We start from the raw sequence: 21,356 nt of genomic DNA on the forward strand, positions 1-21,356 counted from the left end.
TAACTTAATAATTACATTAATTTCATTAATGGCACATCTATTTCATATCTAAAACATACATATCTAAAAGGATCACATGTTCATTTAAGATTATTAAAATCATGTGACTCCTAATTCATTGGCTGTTTATCAACATACTTATTGCCTCTATTTAAAAGGAACATTCAAAGAGAACGTGTTGAATAGATTCTACTTGAGTGATAAATTTTGAAACAAATGAAGGATGCTAAAAAAATGACTAAGTACCAAAATGTGACACTAAAGAAAATAGTCTGTTTATCCCTTCCCTTATATATTTGCCCTGATGAAACCTTTGAAAATAATAGCATGTAATAATAGTATTAGCCAGATTTGCTTAGGACCTCTTATGTTAAATAGAAAAGGAAGAGAATCCTTGGAATCTGAAGTCAAATGGATTCTCCAGTTTTTGTGGACTGGAACTCACTTCCATCTGACACAATTGTTTTTCCCTTCATATGTGTGTGTGTGTGAGAGATGCACATACAGACACACATAGTATTTGTACAAGGTACAAAAATATACACATATCCTGAGCATACAGAAAATATTGAAAATCGTGATGCCCAATGCCAAAATGTGCTAGGGATAAGGGTTTGTGATGTCTGTATTTAACAATATCATAACCATATCACAAAAACCAATTGAATATCTCTTTAAAAAAGAAAACATCGTCCCATTGATCTTTCAAAAAGCGTCTTCTCACTCTGTGCATACTTCAGAATCATTACCGCTGGAAAGAAAAAGTAGGCGGTGCGGGGGACAAACCTCACAACCCGAACCTTGTAATCGATCAGTGACATGCGATGTGTTGAAGTTTGCATCTTCCAAATCCCCCCTCAATCCTTTTGACTTAACAGCTCAATGCGAAGGCAATGATTTGAAGTTGGCTAATCCTTTTTCCCTTAAAGGAAGGAAAGCTGTCTTCCCTAGTGCAGCAACAACAGAACAAGCGGAGAGTTTGCAATTCTGATGAATCGTGTAGAAAATGACTTCCTCCTCCTCCTCCTCCCTTTTTCCTCTCCTTCCAGAGGGCTTTGGAGGAATTTGGGAGAGGGGGCGAGGAAGGGAGGGGTGCAAAAGAATGAGACGATGAGCTGGACAGAAGGGTTATTAACTAATTTTGCTTCATTTGCTCTCTATCTCTGCCTTGATATGCTGCTTTAATTCCATGTGCTTCTCCTGGCACACACCCTGACCTTTTCTCCCCCATATTTTTAGGTGAAACAACCAAGCCCCCGAATCCCAACCCGTGGTATCCTATGTATGTGTTGGTGCCGGCTTTCTTCATCCTCCTCTTCATCGGTGTCGGAGTATTGGCCTCTCGCAAGCGGCGGAGAGAACATGGGCAGCTCTGGTTCCCTGAGGGTTTCAAAGTGACAGAGTCAAGCAAGAAGAAGCGCCGGGAACCGCTAGGGGAGGATTCCGTGGGGCTGAAGTGAGTAATCCCTTTGCTTAACCTGGGAAGGGCCCCAGAGGACAGCTCCCGATGCTCGCTGGGTGGGTAGGTGGAAGGGAGGGCAGTTTTATGCCTCTTCCTCCCTTGGCTTGCATAGAGCCCATTTAAAACTGAAAATAAAAACCATCAATTATCTTAGATTACTTTGCACATCTCACCTGTGGTGTATTGTTGTTGCATTGGGTGGAAAACACAGCCACAAGTAAGCTTGTTGCAAGCTTTCGAAGCTCCGCGGGCTTCTTCGAAAACTCGCAACAAGTATATTGTGCATTTCGGTTGGCCAATAAAGGTATCACTGATGGATTTTTGTTTGCATTTGTTAAATGGCCAACACAGCTATGCCTGAATGTTTTCCACAAGTAAGCTGTGAGAGTACCTAAGAGGAAATGATGTAGTAATCTTCTCAATTAGTTAGTTTCCTACCTGCCTTTTTGGACTAGCAGGGCACAGTCCCAAGGCCTGGGGAGTTCACAAGACATGTAGCCTGGTTGCATCACATAAAAAGCACACAGAAGACAGTTGTTGTTGGTTTTTTGTAAAAAAAGCTTTTATGGCATGAGTTTTATGAGCCACATGGATTAAAGGGGGAAATTGGCTTTGGGTTTTTGAAGGGATATTCTGTGACTCATTTCACAGACCTACTACTCTTTATGGATAGGTTGGGAGCTGGTGCATCTCCAGGCTGTACCTGAACTTAGAGTATGTCCAGATAGGAGCCAGCAGAGAATGAGTGGTTCAGAGAAGCAAATATCTGCCAATTCCCATCTGGAACCCACTTTTAATGTACATCTCCCCCTCTTCTCTCCAGACATTCCTTTCTCGCTATAGGAAGACCTAATGTAAAGCAGGGCTCCTGTGCTTTTAGTTGCTGTTTTGCAAGGAGATTCTGGAAAGTGCCACTTTTTTCTCTCTCCCACCGCACCCTTTGCAGGAGAGGTTGTATCTGACTGAATTCCTTCTTGCACAAAGGTGTTAAAAGTACAGCTAAAGTTTTAATCTCACCCTTCTCTTGCATTCCTTCATAGCTCTGGGGGAAGGTACATTTAGTCTGAAGTACATCTGACACACTGAGTACTTGTGGTGCAGAGAATGTCTGGGTTGACTTGAGTTTGCCTTAGATTTTACTTCATTCTGTCCCTATATCATAAGGCTGGACTGTTAAGATCAAAACAGAACTCAGTATCCCCCCCCCCCCCCCTTGTAAGTTCATAATATTGCTTGAGAGGATCCAGGCAATGTTTCATGTGCATTTCTTTCTCTCTTGCCTACAAGCAAGGCACTGTAGGTTTTAAAAGAAACTACCTGGATGCTTTTTCCAAATAATTCTGACAGGACATCTTGAGGCAGGTGTCCAGATACCTTGCGTTCACTGGGAGATATGACAGTGACAAGGACACTTTTAAAATCCTAAATGTGTTTCACGTAGCTTTGAGTGGGGTGATAAAATTTACAGTTTGTTGATCACTTCTAGCAGCAGACCTAATGGCTGTTCCTCTTTCTTCTTTTTATCCCTGCCCCTGCAAACCTCCTCCTACTATAAAGACCCTTGAAGAATGCTTCTAATGGCACCCTGATGGATGACAACCAGAATGAATGGGGAGATGAAGAGACGCTAGACACCAAGAAGTTCAGGGTAAACCAATAGGAAAGGCTTGTCCCACCTGTTCAGGGTGTTGTTCCAAGTGGGTGCGGGAGGAAAGAGTGCAGCTTGGACCGATGAAGTGAGCTGTCAGGGGAAGGTAGGTATCTTGTGGTGTTCTGGATGGCTCCTTGTTCTTTTCCAGGTGGAGGAGCAGGCCATGCTGCCAGACATGGATGATCAGACTGACCACAGGCAGTGGACACAGCAGCACCTGGATGCAGCTGACCTACGGATTTCTTCCATGGCACCAACCCCTCCCCAAGGTGAAATCGATGCTGACTGTATGGATGTCAACGTCCGAGGACCAGGTAGGAGGCAAACCATCTAATCAATCTCTTTCTCCTTTTGTTTTTCTGTGGTTGGGGGGAGAAAGCTAGGAGGTGGAGGTAGTATAATAGCATCAAGGGTCCAAATCATTGTATTTCCCATCACTGTGTATAGATGTGAGAGCTGGACAGTGAAGAAAATCATTAGAAAGAAAATCAACTCATTTGAGATGTGGTGCTGGAGAAGAGTTCTAAAGATACCACAGACAGCCAAAAAGGAAACATAGAACAGATCAAACCTGGAAGCCAGGCTGGCTAAACTGAGGCTGTCGTACTTTGGACACATCGTGAGAAAAAATGAATCATTAGAAAAACAATTATGCCAGGAACGGTGGAAGGCAATAGAAAAAACGGAAGGCCACATATTAAATGGATAGATTCAATCTAGGAATCCATGGCCCTGAGGCTATAGGCCTGAGCAGAAAAGCTGAAGACAGGGAGGCTTGGAAATAGGTAAATGCAGAAGAAAATGACCAGAACTTTCTCACCTTTTATCAACAACATACAACTTGTAATGAAGCTGGTATGATCATATCTCTGCACTGCAGAGCTGGTGACACACTGAGAGAAGAATGTCTCGTCAACGCCTTCCTAGGCTCCATCTGCACTGCATAAATGATGCAATTTGGTACTACTTTAACTGCCATAGTGCTATGGCATCCTGGGATTTGTAGTTGTAGTTTCTTGCACCAGAGTTCTGTGACAGAGAAGGCTAAATATCTCACAAGACTATCAGCCTCTGAATTCTATAGCATTGAGCCATGGCAGTTAAAGCAGTGTCAAGCTGCATTAATTCTGCAGTGCAGATGCAGCCCTAATCACTTACCGGGTAGGGCATCTTCTTACCTCACTGGTTCATCTTTGCACTACAGTTGTGACTGGATGGTGGCTTGTCAAAGCCTTCTGCATATCAAAGAGCAACTGTTGTTACCGAGAAAGCAGGGAAGGAAAAGGATTAGCAGCATCAGACTCCACATAGCTTCAATATCTTATAAACACATTCAGGTGCATAATAGGAGGGATGCGTTTCTACCTGGCAGAGCAATTGGTGAGCTTCCCTTGTGTCTTTGTAGATGGATTCACTCCACTGATGATCGCTTCATGCAGTGGAGGAGGGCTGGAGACTGGCAACAGTGAAGAGGAGGAAGATGCTCCCGCAGTCATCTCAGATTTCATCTACCAAGGAGCCAACTTGCACAATCAGACCGACCGCACAGGAGAGACAGCACTCCACTTGGCTGCCCGCTATTCCCGCTCAGATGCTGCCAAGAGGCTACTGGAAGCCAGTGCTGATGCCAACATCCAGGACCACATGGGGAAGACTCCACTCCATGCTGCTGTATCAGCAGATGCTCAGGGTGTCTTTCAGGTAAGGACAGTTCATTTTGGCCTCACATCACGGTGCTGCTGGTTAGCTCTCCTTCTTAGCTTATCCTGCAGAAGCATGAGTGAGCCTGCTGCTCAAACTTCTGCCATTCCATTCCATCTTTTATTGATACTTTGATTTTTAACTACTGTATATGCTAGGCTATAAGTCGACCTCATGTATAACTCAAGGGCAGGTTATAGATTTTGATATGAGTTATGAGTAAAACTTAGGAACATGGAACAAAGAATCTAAAGGATGAAAGAAAGGAAAGCAATGTCAAAGAATGTACAAAATTCCAGCAGGCATAACCGTTTGTGCTCACCAAAAGACCTGCATGATTTAGAAAGTTGCCTGCCTACCAGTGGAAGGAGAATAGAGAGGAAATCCCCCCAACCTTCCCTTTTAAGGGACTTCAGAAGCAGAAATATACAAGTCTTTTCACTTGGAGTGACTAAGAGACCCCTATTCCTTCTCTTTTTGTATTGGACAGATCCTGATCAGGAACAGAGCCACTGATCTCGATGCCCGCATGCATGACGGGACGACGCCTCTCATCCTTGCTGCCCGTTTGGCTGTGGAAGGCATGCTGGAAGATCTCATAAGCTGCCATGCAGACGTCAACGCAGTCGATGACTTAGGTACCAACACAACCAAAGCATTCTGGGAAAGTGGGCATAAATGCTGATAAATGGGTAGGTGAGGGCCACCTTCTGTGTTAACACTTGCCTCTTTTGTCCCCAGGTAAATCAGCACTCCACTGGGCTGCTGCTGTGAATAATGTAGAGGCAGCTATAGTGTTACTGAAGAATGGGGCAAATAAAGACATGCAAAACAACAAGGTAAGATGAGCTAACAGTTTGCCTCATAAGGGGCCTGTATCCTGCTGGAGATGGGCAGGATATGTGGCTTATTTAGGACATCTCCAATACTTGGCAGGTTCCATACAGTCATGCAAATGCTATTGATCCAGCATACTTAAATAGGCCTTCTTGAGCCATGTATCCCCCCACCATCTAGTCACAGACATCTTTCCTTTTTTGGACTGGGAGGGGTTTGCCAAAAAAGTAACTTGTATAAGCTCTGAGCTCTTCTTCCCCACAAGACTGCCAGCATCATTTATGTGGCTAAGAGTCAGCAATGAGGGAGAACTGCAGTTACTTGTAAATAAGATGGAATTGAAGAATGACTTTTAAAATAGATTAATTAAAAGACTAATAATACTAAAGTCTAGTCCAGCAGGCATTCTGCTATCCTGAATTCTTTCACCTGTGGAAACAATTCTGCCAATTGATCTTTTTCATACCTTTCTAATTCTGCAAGCCAGAGTTAGGTAGTAACAACTTATATGTAATGTAGTTACCTGTAATTCTATATTTTTTGTCTTTTGTTAACATGGGTGTAAGAAAGCCACGTTTCAAAAATAACATAATTAATAGACATAATTAAACAATATTAAACATAATTAACGTTGCCAGTTTTTCAAAACAGCAATTAGGGATGGTCAGAGTTCATAAGATGCAGCATTGACAGCCAGACAGTAGAGTTTGTGTTCTAATTGATTTTGGTCAGCGATATGTTTCTCTGTATGATGTACACATTTCTGTCTTTATGAAGGGCCCACATCCCTCCACATCCATACAGGATCTTCTGGAATCTTTTTCAGTAAAAGGAACAGCATTCAACCCCTCAAATAAGGGACATCCCTTATAATAAGGGACACTTTTCACTTGCAATCAGAAACAAACACTTAGAACCTCAAATAAGGGACCTCCTTTAACATAAGGGGGACTTGCAAGCCCTATCAGGGACAAACTTGCTGGCTCTCAAATAGAGGATATCACATATTAATAAGGGACACCTAGCAACCCTAAATTGAATCAAAGTTCAATGTAACATTTTACAGTCTAATATCCATGTAAAAGAGTCACATTTCAGAAATAATACGATGAGTGGATCAAAGTTGAGCATAACGCGCAATGTTTTTTTCCTAATGGATTTCAAAAGTGTTTTAAGAGATTTCAGAGGAATTTATCAAATGTTATTAAAGGTAACAAGTAACTCTAAGAGCAACACCATGACCGTTGCTCCCTACTGTTATGAACAATGGGAACAAATTGCATTTAGCAATTCAACTTTACAAGCACTGCCCCCATTGGGGTGCAATTCAGCTGCATAGTCCGGCTGTTGTAATGAAAGAGCTAAGCCACTTTTTTCTTTCTCCTCCTTCTGTGGTTTTAGGAAGAGACTCCTTTATTCCTGGCCGCCAGGGAAGGGAGCTACGAGACAGCCAAGGTCCTCCTGGACAACTTTGCCAACCGGGACATCACCGACCACATGGACCGCCTACCCCGCGACATTGCCCAGGAGCGCATGCACCACGACATTGTGCGCCTCCTGGATGAGTACAACCTGGTGCGGAGCCCACCCTTGCACAATGGGCTGGGGGCTCCTACCCTCTCGCCTCCCCTCTGCTCTCCCAGCAGTTACATCGGCAGCCTGAAGCCCGCCCTTCAGAACAAGAAAGCCAGGAAGCCAAGCACCAAGGGGATGAACTGCAATGGGAAGGAGTCCAAGGACATCAAAGCCCGCCGGAAGAAATCTCAAGAAAGCAAGGGGTGCCTGCTGGACAGCTCCAGTGTCCTCTCGCCAGTCGACTCCCTGGAGTCGCCACATGGGTACCTGTCAGATGTTGCCTCCCCTCCCTTGATGACCTCTCCCTTCCAGCCATCTCCCTCAATGCCTCTCAACCACCTGCCTGGCATGCCTGATGCCCACCTGAGCATGAACCACCTCAACTTGGTTGGCAAGCAAGATCTGGCCATGGTGACCAACCGGATGCAGCCGTTTGACCCGGTGCCTCCACGCCTCACCCATTTGCCTGTCTCCAGCCCTAACACCGTCATGGCTGCTGGCGGCGCCCCATTGAGTTTCACTGTGAGCAGCGCCCCGGGCCTAAACGGACAATGCGACTGGCTGACCAGGCTGCAGAACGGCATGGTGCAAAACCAGTACAATCCTCTGAGGAGCAATGGCTTACAGCCTGGCGTTCACCCCCAGAGCCAAGCCCCGCTGCAGCATGGCCTGCTGACCTCTTTGCACAACGGCTTGCCCACCACCACCTTGTCTCAGATGATGAGCTACCAGGCCCTCTCGAATGGCCGCCTGTCTGCTAACTCCCAGCCCCACCTTCTACAGGCTCAGCAGCTGCAGCAGATGCAGCAGCAACAGCAGCAGCAGCAAAGCATGCAGCAACAGCAACAACAGCAGCAACAGCCTGCCCTCAATAGCAGCACAAACCCAGTGCCCCAAGTTGCTCCAAACTTATTCGGGAATGAGTTGACCCAGCCCGACCTGCAGCAAGTGAGCAACGGCGCTTTGTCAGCCCATGCCATCTTGTCTCAAGATACCCAAGTCCTGACCACCTCCCTGCCATCTTCCCTCACCCAGCCCATGACGACCACCCAGTTCCTCACCCCACCTTCTCAGCACAGCTATTCCTCCCCCTTGGACCATACTCCCAGCCACCAGCAGCAGGTAACTGACCATCCCTTCTTAACACCTTCCCCGGAGTCGCCAGACCAGTGGTCAAGCTCCTCTCCTCATTCCAACCTCTCAGATTGGTCAGAAGGCATCTCCAGTCCTCCGACAAGCATGCAGTCGCAAATGGGACACATCCCAGAAGCCTTCAAGTAAAGGAGGAATCATCTCAAACAAGACCTTCCGACAACCGGAGTCTTGGAAGGCTTTCTCTAGCAGAGAGAAACTGTGGCGGGACTGGAGTAATCTTTTGTTTTTTAAAGAAAGAAATTATTTTTACATAAGTGGAAAATACAATGTTTGCTTTTTCTTTCTTTCTTTCTTTTTCCCCCCTAGTATTTATTTATGTACTTTTTTTATTTTACATTAAAAACACTGCCTTTTTTGTTTTGTTTTGTTTTTAATTTATAAGTTCTGTTCTGAATTTGGTGGGATGTGTTTGCTGTGGTCCAAGATATTTTAAAGTCTATATAAATGGGGTTTGATTGTTTGGTTTCTCCTTTTTAAAGGAAATCTCTCTCTCTTTTTTTTTTAAAAGAAAAAAAACCTTTTATATTATGATGTTATTATGTAGAGAGGTTTTCTTCTGTAAAGCTATAAGCAAAGATCCATGATTATAAAAAATGACATTTATTTATTGAACAGGAACTTTTTTCTTCCTGTTCGTTTATTGTTTTTAAAAAGAAAAGTCTGGAAAGTTGGGGAGGGGGTCTTCAAATTGTTGCGTGTTTTACCTGTTTGGGGGGGAAAATATGATAATTTAAATATGAGTTTGGATTTTTTTTTTGTTTAAAAAAGTGCTTTAAAATATTTACTTGGATGATGATGAGCAGAATAGGGGAACATTTTAGCGTTCCAGCCATGAATCTTTGTTTAAAAGTTTCAGTATTACATAGTTTTTACACCTTATTATTAGGATTTTGTTTTTGTTTTTGCATGCTAGCCAGTCTAGTTCTTTTATTTATTGTGAAATGCTGCCTATGATCAAAAAATCAGGATCATGGTTCTAAGCTGCAAAGGAAATCCATATGCTTCCTCACCTTCCTCCAGCCCACTGCCAAGACTTAACGCCCAGCCTATTGCAAATGCACAACATCACAAGGAAGGCCTACAAAGGTTTTGGGGGTAGAAGGAAAAAAACTTGGCTTCATCTTCATGGTTTTGGGTTCATTTAGTTTCAAGCTGTTGCAATAATTGCAATGATTTTAAAATACCCAGGGTCTTAGTTATGGCTTTAAAGATTTCCATCCTTTGGTGTGAGGATGAGCAAGAATGACTTCCTTAAGATACAGAGGTCTGTGTATGGATACAAAGATTACCTTACAGTACACAAATACCCCTTGCATGTTTTCTCTCCTTCTCTCACACACACACATATTTGGCATCCCCTTGGAGTCATGTGTCCATACTGGAGGGCATATTTTGCCCTTGGTTGGCAGAAGCGGGTTCTTAGTAGCCAGTACTTCCCTTTGTTCCCTGCGGGAACCGAAGCCAACCATTCACTTCAGTGGGAGAGTGTGACAGAGGATTGTCCTCTGAGATAATATGGTGCAGCTTCAGTTGTTGTCGTTGCTGCGTGCCCTCAAGTAGTTTCTGACTTATGGCAATTCTAAGGTGCCATGTTTTAATTGGCACCTGTCATGGGGTTTTCTTGGCAAGGTTTGCTTAGAAGGGTTTTTGCCAGCGCCTTCCTCTGAGGCTAAGAAAGTGTGACTTGCCCAATGTTTCCATGGTTGAGTGGGGATTTGAACCCTGATCTCCACAGGGCTTGGTTGGCTCAAGAGATATAGGGGCTGTAATCCAATGCATCAACTAGGGATGAGAATGGGGATGCTGGGAACTAGAGAGAAAGAAGAAGGGTGCAAATCTGTGCATTTTACTACAGAGATGTGCAATTTCTGTTTACATGGCGGTAGTTCCAACCCTTCTTTCCGCTTGCCACACATGCCCTTCTTCCAAAGACCAGGACGTTGCTCTTAAAGCCAAGGATTACAACGGTCCCCCTTTTCTCCCCTTTCCTTGAGTCTCTGCAGTGAGCTTCAGACTGGAGGAGGTGATGGGAACTGGTTGCCTTGAATGCCTTAACTGGCTGCAAAGAACAACTGAGTCTCCCAAATGTCTCTTGTCAGAGATGGGGAAGGAGCCGGCCGGCGGTGGTATGGTTGGAAGGAACCATCTTGGATGTAGCTTGGATGTGAACAAGCAAAAGTTCACCCGGAGCTGCAAATCTGGCTTGCATCTCAAATGCACGATTGGGACGCAGTAAGGAATCTCTGGATCTTATTCAGAAGATGCAACCAGTTGTCTTCCCCCTTTAAAAAAAAGAAATCAGTGTTCATTTTCAGGAGAGGCACATCATGTTCATTATGGATGTCGGCTCGCGGAAAGGCAGGCAGGGGAGGCGGGAATGGACCTTTTGTAAAATAAATATATATAGTATAAGCCTATGGCAAAGCTAATGTTCTGTACATAACGATAAAAGTGTGGATTTTGTTTAAAAAATCTAAATGGTAAAAGACAGAAAGCCAAACATTGCGCTGGTCGGTGGCAGAAAACAGGATCCCAAAAGGTGTGACACAATGAAATGAAATGGAAGAGAGCTCTATGAAAAGGGGCTGCCATTTCCCTTATGAATTGGTTCACTTCACTGGCGTTTTGCTTGCTAGTACAGCTGTAGTAAGATGGATGTTTCCTTTGGAGTAAGCCCCGTTTGGGGTTTGCAGGTGCGCTAACTTCTGAGTAAACCTGGACAATGTCATAAGTAAGAATGATTCCTGCAAAGTACAGAATTGAAGGGAGGCAGCTAAGCAAAGCATGACAGCATCCTGTATCTTTGTCGCACTCGGATTATGTACCGTGTGTATCTTGTGAGAATACCTTGACACCTTTTGCAAGGGGGTCTTTTGTCTCTTGTTGCACCTCTTGGGAAACAGCAATCTTGGGGCATCCCTAAAAAACGCAAGCGGATTTTGGACACCTTCCGGTGTTAAAACCTTTTATGTTTTATAAACTAGAATGTAGTTTATATGTGGGGGACTATGGGAGATTTTTGTAAAACAACAACAACAACAACCTTCTCTAATAAGTTCAAGCAAAATCGTAGTTTTGGGGGGAAATATGATGTATTTTGTTTGGTTTTTTGTTTAACTGATTTGCAATAAAATGTGCCTCTGGGCATCTAGAATTTTACTAAACGTTGAACGTGGTCTTCCTTCCTTCCTTCCTTCCTTCCTTCCTTCCTTCCTTCCTTCCTTTCTTTTCTTGTGTCTTATTGGAGGATTGAGGGGATCTTTAATAAAACTTATATCGTTGTTATACACAACGCAACAGCAAACATGATTACACACATGTGTGTATACATGACTAAAAACCTACCATACAAGAACTACAAAACAACAATCCTAACACTCTGACTTTCTTCACTGCAAACCGATGGTTATATTATCCTATTACTAGACTGATTTTCAATGCTTAATATACAAGGCTTCTGTGATATATATATATATATATGTGTGTGTGGTATATGTGTTGTTTTACACAACCCAGGACTGACAACTGACCCCGGTAACAACGCATCTAAGGAATAAAGCCATTCTCTAGTCTTTTTAGGGTTCTGTCAAGGTTTTCATGCCCTATGAGGAAGGGCTTAGGGAGCTGGGGATGTTTAGGTGTTAAGGGGTGACATGATAGCCCTGTTTAAATAGTTGAAGGGGTGTCATGTTGAGGAGGGAGCAAGCTTGTTTTCTGCTGCTCCAGAGAAAAGGACATAAAGCAATGGATGCAAGCTGCAGGAAAAGAGATTCCAGCTCAACATTAGGAGGAACCTCCTGAGAGTAAGGGCTGTTCTACAGTGGAACACACTCCCTCAATGGAGGATGATGGAGTCTCCTTCCCTGCAGGTCTTTAAGCAGAGGCTGGGTGGCCATCTGTCAGGGATGCTGTGATTGAGAGTTCCTGCATGGCAGAATGGGGTTGGACTCAAAGGGCCCGCCTTGGGGTCTCTTCCAATTCTATGATTCTATGATTCCTAAGTCTACCTTCTAAGGCTTTCCCTGTACACGCTGCGCGGTGACGTCACACTTTCCACTTCTCGCGCGCGTCTAACATTTCCTAACTCTATGTTCAAAAATCTCCCCCCTTCGCTCTTTAAAGAGCTGCGCGGTGACGTCACATTTGCGACTCCCAGTGTGCCTCTAACATTTCCTAAGTCTATGTCCAAAAGCCTTTCCCGTTTCGCTCTTAAAGGATCTGCGAGAGCTGCGCGGTGGCGTCGCGCCTGCGACTCCCCGTGTGCCTCTAAGATTTTCCTAAGTCTATGTCCCAACGCCTTCTGAGAGCTGCGCGGTGACGTCACACGTTCGGCCTGACTCCCATTCCTCTGAAGTCTTTTCGAGAGTGTCCTTTCGCCTGTCACCAGCTGCGTGCGTGCGTGATGGCGTCACGCGCACGGGGACGGACGTGACACGTCGGCTCTGGAGCCGGATGTTCCAAGATGGCGGCGGAGGCTGCTGCTGCTGTTCCTGTTGCTGTGTCTCCGGTGCTCTTTACGGCCGGAGGAAGCGTCGCAGGCGGTTGCCGGAGCTGAGGAGAGAAAGGGCGGAGAAGGTGGGCTCCGGGGGCGGAGAGGAGGACCGGGCGGGGTGGCACTGAAGGGGAGCCGGGGACGGCTAGGCCTCGCCTGGAGGAGGAAGGGAAGCGAAGGGGAGAAGTGGGAAGAGAGCCTCCAGAGTCAGGAGCAGTCTATCTCTGTGGGGGGCACTCCTGGGCCAAGAGGCTGGGAAGGGAGCCTCCATAGCCAGGCACAGTCTACCTCGAGGTAAAGAGTTGGCCAGTTATAATACGCACCGAATTCAAATACGGAGTACTGCACTTAGGGCAGAAAAAGCGGGATGCATAGAGATAGCATTGGGGGGGGGGCACCTGTCTCAAGGAGACTTCTCCATGTGAAAGGGATCTGGGAGTCCAATAGACCACAAGCTGAACATAAGTCAGTGCTGTGATGCAGCAGCTAACAAGGCCAATGCGATCCTAGGCTGCATCAATAGAAGTCTAGGGTCTAGATCAAGGGAAGTCATAGTGCCACTCTATTCTGCTCTGGTCAGGCCCCACCTGGAATAATCCTGTGTCCAGTTGTGGGAAACACAATTCAAAAAGGACATGAAGAAACTGGAGCCATGTGTCCAAAGGAGGGCAACTAAAATGGTGAAGGATCTGGAAGCCATGCCCTATGAGGAACAACTTAGGGAGCTGGAGAAGAGAAGGTTAAGAGGGGATATGATAGCCCTGTTTAAATATTGGAAGGGTGTCACACTGAGGAGGGAACAAGCTTGTTTTCTGTTGTTCTAGAGAACAGGACACAAAGCAGTGGATGCAAACTACAGAGAAAGAAGCTCCAGCTCAACATTAGGAGGAACTCCCTGACAGTCAGGGCTGTCTGACAGTGGAACACACTCCTTCCTCAGACCAAAGCAGAATACAGTGGCAACGTAGCTCCAGCCTATGCAATCCCATGATTGGTAGTTTTACAAGGCCTTTTTGCCTTGTCTGCCAAAGAGTGCTTGTGTCTCAAAAACCTACAAATGCCAGGACCCTGTAAGATGAAGCCGTGGGGTTTTACACAGGAGTGGCTCCAAGATATATTTGCACAGAATATAAGATAGCAAAGCGCAGTTAGGGTGGAACATCAGCATTACGAGACATGGCCAGGAACATGGATATTCTGCAGCTTCTCTTGGCTTTAGGCTTCTTATGTCGATATTGTTCAGTTCAGAAGATTTGGGGGGGAGTTGATGTTGGAGCTGATGATTAAAAAATAGTTCTCAAGGCGGTTAATGAACATTAAAACCAAACTAAAATAGTCCACAACAAGTTGCACAATGAAACCATTGAGTTTATTACTTACATCTTTCTCAGGGCATTGGGACTTAGGAGTTTCATAGCTATCTAGCCAAGCTGGAAAGCACCAATCCAATCCAATACTGGTATCAGCAACTGATAACAACAGCCTTGCTTTTGTAAAGAGCTTTAGCACAGTGGCCCTGAGGCGGCTCCCATAAGTCCTGCCTTACTTCTCTTACTTGTTCCAACACTTCCTTCACTTCGCTGCCTTATTCACAGTCAGGCAAAGGAGTCGGTTGGCGTAATGGTATCCTCTGAATCGAACTGCTGTGGCTTTTCTCACTTTGAATTATAACCGCGTGGGCTCAGTATGTGTGTCACGTTTTAATACCGTTTTACTGAACCGTGCGCTTGAACTGCTACTGTGTAAATAATACAAACCGTTCATTTCAAGCAGTCATTCTTTGAAAGGGATGCAAATGGTTGCTTTTCAAGTCTTGTTCACTTTGAAATACAGTTGGAAGGGTGTTGAAATGTGTAAAGAAAGGAGAATCTGAGCATCAAAGCCCGCCTAGTTGCGTTACCTGAAAGAAGCATAGTACATAAAAGAGTGCTTCTATTTCCCAAACTAGAACTGGGGGAGGTGACGGAGAGCACTTAGTTCAGCTCTGTCTCACTGCATGAGACCAAGAACTAGAGTGTTCCCCACACACAGCTTGATGTATTTCCTTTATGTACTCTTTTCTATAGGCAGCTTTCACTCTTTGAATTAGTGCAATTAAACGCATGTGGCAGAAAGTGACAGATGAAACTAGGCAACAGTTCATATGTCCCTGATGTGGGATAGAAATTTTCCCTCTGTTATATTCCTCCCCAGAAGTGTTCCTTCTTTTAGAAATACATTCCAAAACGTCAGTTAGGCTTATAAAGAATGAACATAATACAACTCATAGCGGACTATTAGCATAGTAGACCATTAGCATGGAGTTTATTACTTACATCTGGATGCAGTGTCGCTCACATCTAAAGCCAATGTTATCATTAACTTTTTCAGGTGGCTTTCTCTAGGATGCACATATATATATATATATATAAAACTCTTCAAGTATGTTAAAATTAGCATTTTTAAAGGACATTTCTGTATATTCTCATCCCACCCAGAAAATAGCTGTGTTGGCCATTTGGCAAATCCAAACAAAAACCCACCAAACAGTGATACCTTTGTTGGCCAACTGAAATGCACAATGTACTTGTTGCAGAGCTTCGAAAGCTTGCAACAAGTATATTGTGCATTTTGGTTGGCTGATAAAGGTATCACTTTTTGGTGGGTTTTTGTTTGAATTCACCCCATCCAGGTAAACCTTTACATTTTTTTTTTTACAAGAGCAATACCATACCACAAGTATGGCAAACATATTTGTTTAATCCTAAATCAAGGCAACAATTTTGTGAATAAAAGTTACAGCATAGAAAGTAACCCTAGGATGGTATATAACTGAGGGAAGAAACAGTGAGTTTGTGACCCATAGAACTTCCTACTGCTGGGGAAATAACAGCCAGTGTTGTCATTTCCAGTTGAGGGCCAACTTTGCCCACTGTGTTTCATTGACCTGGACATCATGCTGTGCACATAGAGTTCTGAAGGAATGAATGCTGGACGTCCACTTCCTTTTGTACAGTTAGGCTGTGCTAATCCTGTACATTCTGCTATAATATTGTAGGATCCTGTTCCTTCTGTTGTTCAGGCCAAGATAGTAACTGTGTCTGAAACCATCCTAAGCCTAGAATCTAATCACAGAAATGACCTGGGCTTGCTGCTCCTCAGGCATGGGATACTAGAAGTCCATATAGTAGTTATGATGATCTGATCTACTGTTACTATTATGTGTGTCACCATATGTGGGAGCTAGATGCAACATACAGATCTACATATGAAACTCATGAAAGTATGTTTCTAGCATCTCTATGGAGTGAAGGGGATGTTGTAGTAAACATTTCATGGCTTATAATTTTTTACACTAAGACCAGCCGTTTGCCAAAATGCAGCATTATGGTTTCCATTTCTTCTGCTAGGTAGCTCTCATTCACCTTAAAGGTCTACTCTGACACGCTGGGAAATCCTCTTAAGCCTGAGGAAGTGGGCACAGGAGAGGTGGGTGGGCAGGAATCTCAGTTCCACTTGCATTGGATACCAAAGTATGTTGTTTGATCTTGGCTGTAATTCCTGGCAGTGCTTAGCTTGCGCTTTTAATGAACCGAGAAGGGTCTAATCCTGGGTTTGTATTCTTCTTTGCAGTGCAGTTGAAGGCAAGCTGGTCCCACACCATTGGCTGATTATTCTGTAACTGACTTGACCAGAGGTTTGTGATGCAGCCTCCACCACAGACAGTCCCCCCAGGGGCGGGGGCCCCTCCTCCTCTTGGAACACCACGGAACATGTACTGGCGCAATGGTCCCTTTGCTCGGCGGGCAAATGCACCTGTCTCTACAACAGCTGGGCCTGTGCGACCTGTGACAGACCCCTTTGCCTTTGGCATGCAGGCACCACAAGGCTCTCCATTAGTCAACACAGCCAAAGGCGACGCACCAGTTATGCAAAGTTTTCCTCCAGTGGCATTTCCTCCCACTCCTGTTACTCATCCGCCCCATCTGCCCGCTGGGGACAATTCTCATGGACTGAACCCATCTTTACCAGCACCCATCTCTCAATCTGGGGCAAATAGCACATTTTCAAGTCCAGCAGCCCCTTCATTGTATCCAGGACATGTTACTAACAGTGTGGAAATGAATCCAAATGTTGAACGCAGCACATGCAACCCCATGGGGCCATCAGATTCCATGGGGATTGCTTTAGAAAATTCTGCTCGTGGGCAGCAGGGTCTAGCTTCTGTGCCAGCCAGGCCACCCAGTAGTCAAGAGATTAGTAGGAACCCAAGCAACCCTATTTCAGTACCAACATCAGCGTCTTTCTTTCCCCCTGCGCAGCAAACAGTGCCTCAATGGATGCCTGCCCAAGGCACCTTTCAGCCTCAAGGTCCTCCTTACTCGCCCTACCCAGAACCACCTCCCCAGAATGCTCTTTATGCTGTTACTCAGTCTTCTGTTGGCATTTCCCAACCAGGTCCCCACATGGATACACATCAAAGTACCCCACAGCAACCTCCTGCTGTCCAAAACACCACCCAGGCACCCTTGATGTTTGGTGATGCTCCCCACAACTCTGCTTGGCAGAATGCAGGAGGAGCCAGCCCCTGGCCAGCTCAGCCTCCACAGGAGCACTTTTATTTGCAACCCCTCGATGCTAGCTACTCCCCACCTGTCCATCCAGCCACTCAGGAAAACAGTCGGCCAGCCCAGCCTCAAGGCACACCCGAAGGGGCAAGTGGGCAACACCCAAACAGTGCAGATTCAGGGACAGTTTCAATGTTTTTCAAAGGTGATGAGGCTGAGAATGAGGAGATCCTTTCATCAGAAAGGAGCGATGAAGCTGGCAAAGCTAGCATTGATGCTTTTCAGCAGACAATGGGACACACGTATTACCAGCCACTTCATTCTGTTCACCAGATCCCAACCCCCCCTTTTCCTGCTGCTCAGCCTAACTTAGTTCTGCCAGCTGAGACCCTACAAAAGGAAGTGGATTTCCAGCATTCCTTTAGAAATTTGTGTGCACAGCATGATGTCCATGTCAGTGAAAACACAGTGGGCAAAGCTGGTCCTGTGGTCACTAGTGGCCATGTTGGCTCACAATATGAAAATGTCGAAAACCAGGAGTGCATTCAAAATCAGGAGGTTTTGCCAAGTGAACCACCCACCCAGAGCTGTTCGTCCCCAGACACAGTGTCTGATCCAAACAGGTATGCCTCACTGGTGGGACCTTTACTTCCAAAGAACACAGTTGTGAGCCATATGGAAGGAGGACCAAATCTGGAAGCCCCCGATTTATTACTTCGTCCCGGACGTCCTGATAGTGTCTCTTCCAACTACAGTAACTTGAGCCACAGGAGCATTTCCAATTCATCTCGGCCACAAGAGCTGGGCACTTTCATCCAGCAAGAAAGTGGAAAACCTGAAGAAGAGACTTCCAGAGGCTTCTTTAAGCAGATTGACTCCTCACCTTTGGTGGGAGGAGAGGCAACCGAACAGAATCCCGGGAAGAATTATTGTGGCAGTCTCTCTCAGGCCCCAACACCGAGTCCCCCCAAACCCACAGGAGTGTTTCAGACGAGCGCCAATAGTTCGTTTGAGCCAGTCAGATCCCATGGATCAAGCATCAAACATGTGGAGGCTGACCAGGCAAAGATGGTAGTGGAGCGGAGAGAGAATCGCCTAAACCAAATGGGTAGCAAAAAAAGCCCAGCCACACCAGTCGCCTCGCCAGGTAATCTTGAGCAGCCTCCCGATAACTTGGAAACTCTCTTCATGCCTCAGTCCCACCCCTTGCCTCTTACTGTGGCTGGCAGTGGGGGAAGTGCATCACTGCCTGTTGCTGGGTCTCTGACGGAGAACGTGCAGTTGGCTTCTGATAAAAGACCTTCAGCCAGGACTCAAGGAGGAATTAAGAAATGTGAGAGTCCAGCCACGACCCTTTGGGCCCACAATGAGTTGCCCAGTTTCGGGGGCAATGTACTCCTTGCCCCAGCTGCACCTGCAGTGTATGTTCCAGCCAAGCAGACCGTTCAGGTGGTTCAGCCCCCTGAAGAAGGGTTGTCTGGACCACATCAGAGTGAGCCAGCCTCTGTTCTTCTCACACCATCACAGGCTGGAAGCGTTCCTTCCGAAAACCTGGAAAATCCTCCCAAAATAGGAGATGAGGAGGCCCTTCGCTCTCAGGCAAGCTCAGGTTATGCAAGCCTCCTTTCCTCCCCACCTACGGAAGCCCTGCAGAACCAGCCCGTCTTGATTGCCCAGCCTAATCAAAGCTGTAGCTTGGCCCAACCAGTGAATTTCTCTCTTGCAAATCAACTCAACAAGCATGAAAGTAATCATTTGGCAAAAGATACCACACTTAGCAGTAAGCCTTTATTGGGCATGCAGAATAGCGGAAACCCTTCTGGTGAAAACGTCCTGTTCCCTGGAGTACAGCTTGGATTGTCTGGTCACTCCCCAGCTGCCTCTCTGTCCAATAACTTTTCACAGGGTCCTCTGCATGCTTCTGAAACTACCTTGAATAAATCAGCAAATTTGCTAGTGCAGCCTGCTGCTCAGGGGCCCCTCAACCTGTCTCCAGAAAACCAAAAGACCCCGAGTTTGGAAGGAGGGTTCACCCCTGAATTAACTAGCAAGCTTGGGGCTACCAGTGGCCTGTCAGGCACTCCTAACGTGATGTTGGCTGGTGTGTCGGCTGGAGGGGCTAATAATCGTAGTAAGGCTAAGAATGGTTCAAACAGCCAGGAGTTTTCTCAAGCGCTTGATTTTACCATAGCCAAGACTTTGGAACAAAACAGTATGGATGGCTGTACTCAGTTGCTTTCTACTAGCCGAATGTTTGGGCAGCCACCTGACCAGGCTAGTCAGGGGGTGTCTGAGGCTCGGAACCAACAGCATTTCTACCAGCAGGTCACAAGAGACATGCAATCTCAGGTGCCATCAGGCAATGCTACCCCCTTGCAGCAGCAAGCACAGACAGCTCTAGCATCTCAGGCGGCAACCTCTCCACAGTCTCTGGCACCCTCAAATCACCAGCCGCCCCCTGGCAGTAGTTCTGCCCAGGCCCTAAGCCAAAAACATGTCCCAGCAGCCCCCCTGGAAAGGAGTACAGCCCCAACAACAGCAAGCTACAGCCAGGTGACTCCAAATAACAAGCAGGCATCATCAGGCCAGCCTTCAATTGCTGCCCCTCTTGGCAGCCTTCCTCCATCATCAACAGTTGGTGCCAGCCAGCCTGCTCATCCCCCTTCTCAGCAAGAACCACAACACCCGCAGCCTCCTCAGACACCTCAGAATGCTTTTGGTGTGCCACCAAACCCTTACTACTACTATGGGCAACCTTATGAATCCTATCCATCTGCATATCATCCACCATATCCTCCCATGGATCCACGAACAGCTCACCTCTACTACCAGGTAAAGTGGAGGAGAACTTGATCTCCTTGCCCAGCTATTTTACCCCTCTGTAGCATCAACAGTTGTAACCTGTAGGTTGGGGTGGGAAGGTGGGCTGTTGTTGTGTGCCGTTGTTGTTGTTGTGTACCTTCCAAGTCATTTCAAATGAAATCATGCAATGAAAAGAAGGATGGAGGAGGCAGTGTTTCTGCCCAAGAGCTGAAACCAGTATCAAAGAAGTCCTTCAAAGGGTGCATTCACAATGGTAGGTGAGACCAAATGAAAAAGGGTAGGACCAAAAATACCAGCTGATTTAGCAGCCTTAGGAGAGGAATTTCAAACTTTTACAGTCAAAGGGGGGCAGGGGGACTATAAAAGCTGGGAAACCACAGAATGACAGAGTTATGGAGGAGGTGGCCTGGCCATTTAGGGAACTTGAGGATGGATGGATTCAGCTAGAGATCTCCCATTCCTGAGCTAAAATGACCCATCCAACCCTGGTTTCTGATTGAGCAAGGGTAATAAGAGTTTGGAGACATCTTTTCCCTTTTTTCTCTGATTGTATAAACAGCCCTGTTGCAGAGTTGGCACACAGCGTATTTATGGATCAGTGCAGAAGGGAACTTTGTCTTGGGGTGAAGGTTCAGCTTGAGATGCCCTTCGATGTCTGTTGTTAGCACTTTAGTTCCAGAACTGCGGAAAAAAATGGCCTGAGTTTGTGCATGAATTAGCTGGTTAACATTAAATTGTTTTAATTCATCCTCTGCCAGTAGGGCCATACTAGAATCAAAATAGCCTCAGTAAGTGAAGAATTGAATAAACCCTCTAATAACTAATCAGTGATGAATGGCTAAGTATGCAGTACTGTGTGCATTGTTACTCAAGAGAAAGTTCAATGAGGCCTGCACTCTTACTTGGGTAATCTTGTCAGTTGACCCATTAGACTTTATAGCCACATCTTTGTAACTGTGAAGGGATATTTTCAGAAACAACCAGTGCAGACATTTGTTGTTGCTTGAAGTGTTAGGGATTTTGTTGAATTAACCATTTGTAAAACACAACTGAGAGAAAAGGCTGTTGTACACCTTGATTGGATGAACCTTAATTCTTGAACTTGGCATTGGA

At 45.7% G+C, this 21,356-nt stretch overlaps 2 protein-coding genes across 6 annotated transcripts in view; both read left to right on the forward strand.

Moving 5' to 3' along the window:
• NOTCH1 (notch receptor 1) overlaps window positions 1-11,528 on the forward strand; it is a 93,156-nt gene extending 81,628 nt beyond the window's left edge. The window contains exons 28-34 of the mRNA XM_089535116.1: window positions 1,240-1,456; window positions 3,020-3,110; window positions 3,262-3,427; window positions 4,519-4,814; window positions 5,305-5,452; window positions 5,556-5,653; window positions 7,053-11,528. Coding sequence (XP_089391242.1) covers window positions 1,240-1,456; window positions 3,020-3,110; window positions 3,262-3,427; window positions 4,519-4,814; window positions 5,305-5,452; window positions 5,556-5,653; window positions 7,053-8,507 — 2,471 coding nt within the window. The 3' untranslated portion in view covers window positions 8,508-11,528. The remainder of the gene's footprint in view (window positions 1-1,239; window positions 1,457-3,019; window positions 3,111-3,261; window positions 3,428-4,518; window positions 4,815-5,304; window positions 5,453-5,555; window positions 5,654-7,052) is intronic.
• Window positions 11,529-12,839: 1,311 nt separating this feature from the next.
• SEC16A (SEC16 homolog A, endoplasmic reticulum export factor) overlaps window positions 12,840-21,356 on the forward strand; it is a 37,415-nt gene continuing 28,898 nt past the window's right edge. For 4 of the 5 annotated variants that reach the window (XM_089535117.1, XM_089535120.1, XM_089535121.1 and 1 more), the window contains exons 1-2: window positions 12,840-12,956; window positions 16,486-20,252. In XM_089535117.1, the coding sequence (XP_089391243.1) occupies window positions 16,557-20,252 (3,696 nt within the window). In that variant the 5' untranslated portion in view covers window positions 12,840-12,956; window positions 16,486-16,556. The remainder of the gene's footprint in view (window positions 12,957-16,485; window positions 20,253-21,356) is intronic. The other variant, XM_089535118.1, reaches the window with a different exon arrangement.

This window comes from Sceloporus occidentalis, unplaced genomic scaffold (assembly GCF_023333645.1).
Source record: "Sceloporus occidentalis isolate IW3139 unplaced genomic scaffold, rSceOcc1.0.p SCAF_8, whole genome shotgun sequence".
NCBI lineage: Eukaryota > Metazoa > Chordata > Lepidosauria > Squamata > Phrynosomatidae > Sceloporus > Sceloporus occidentalis.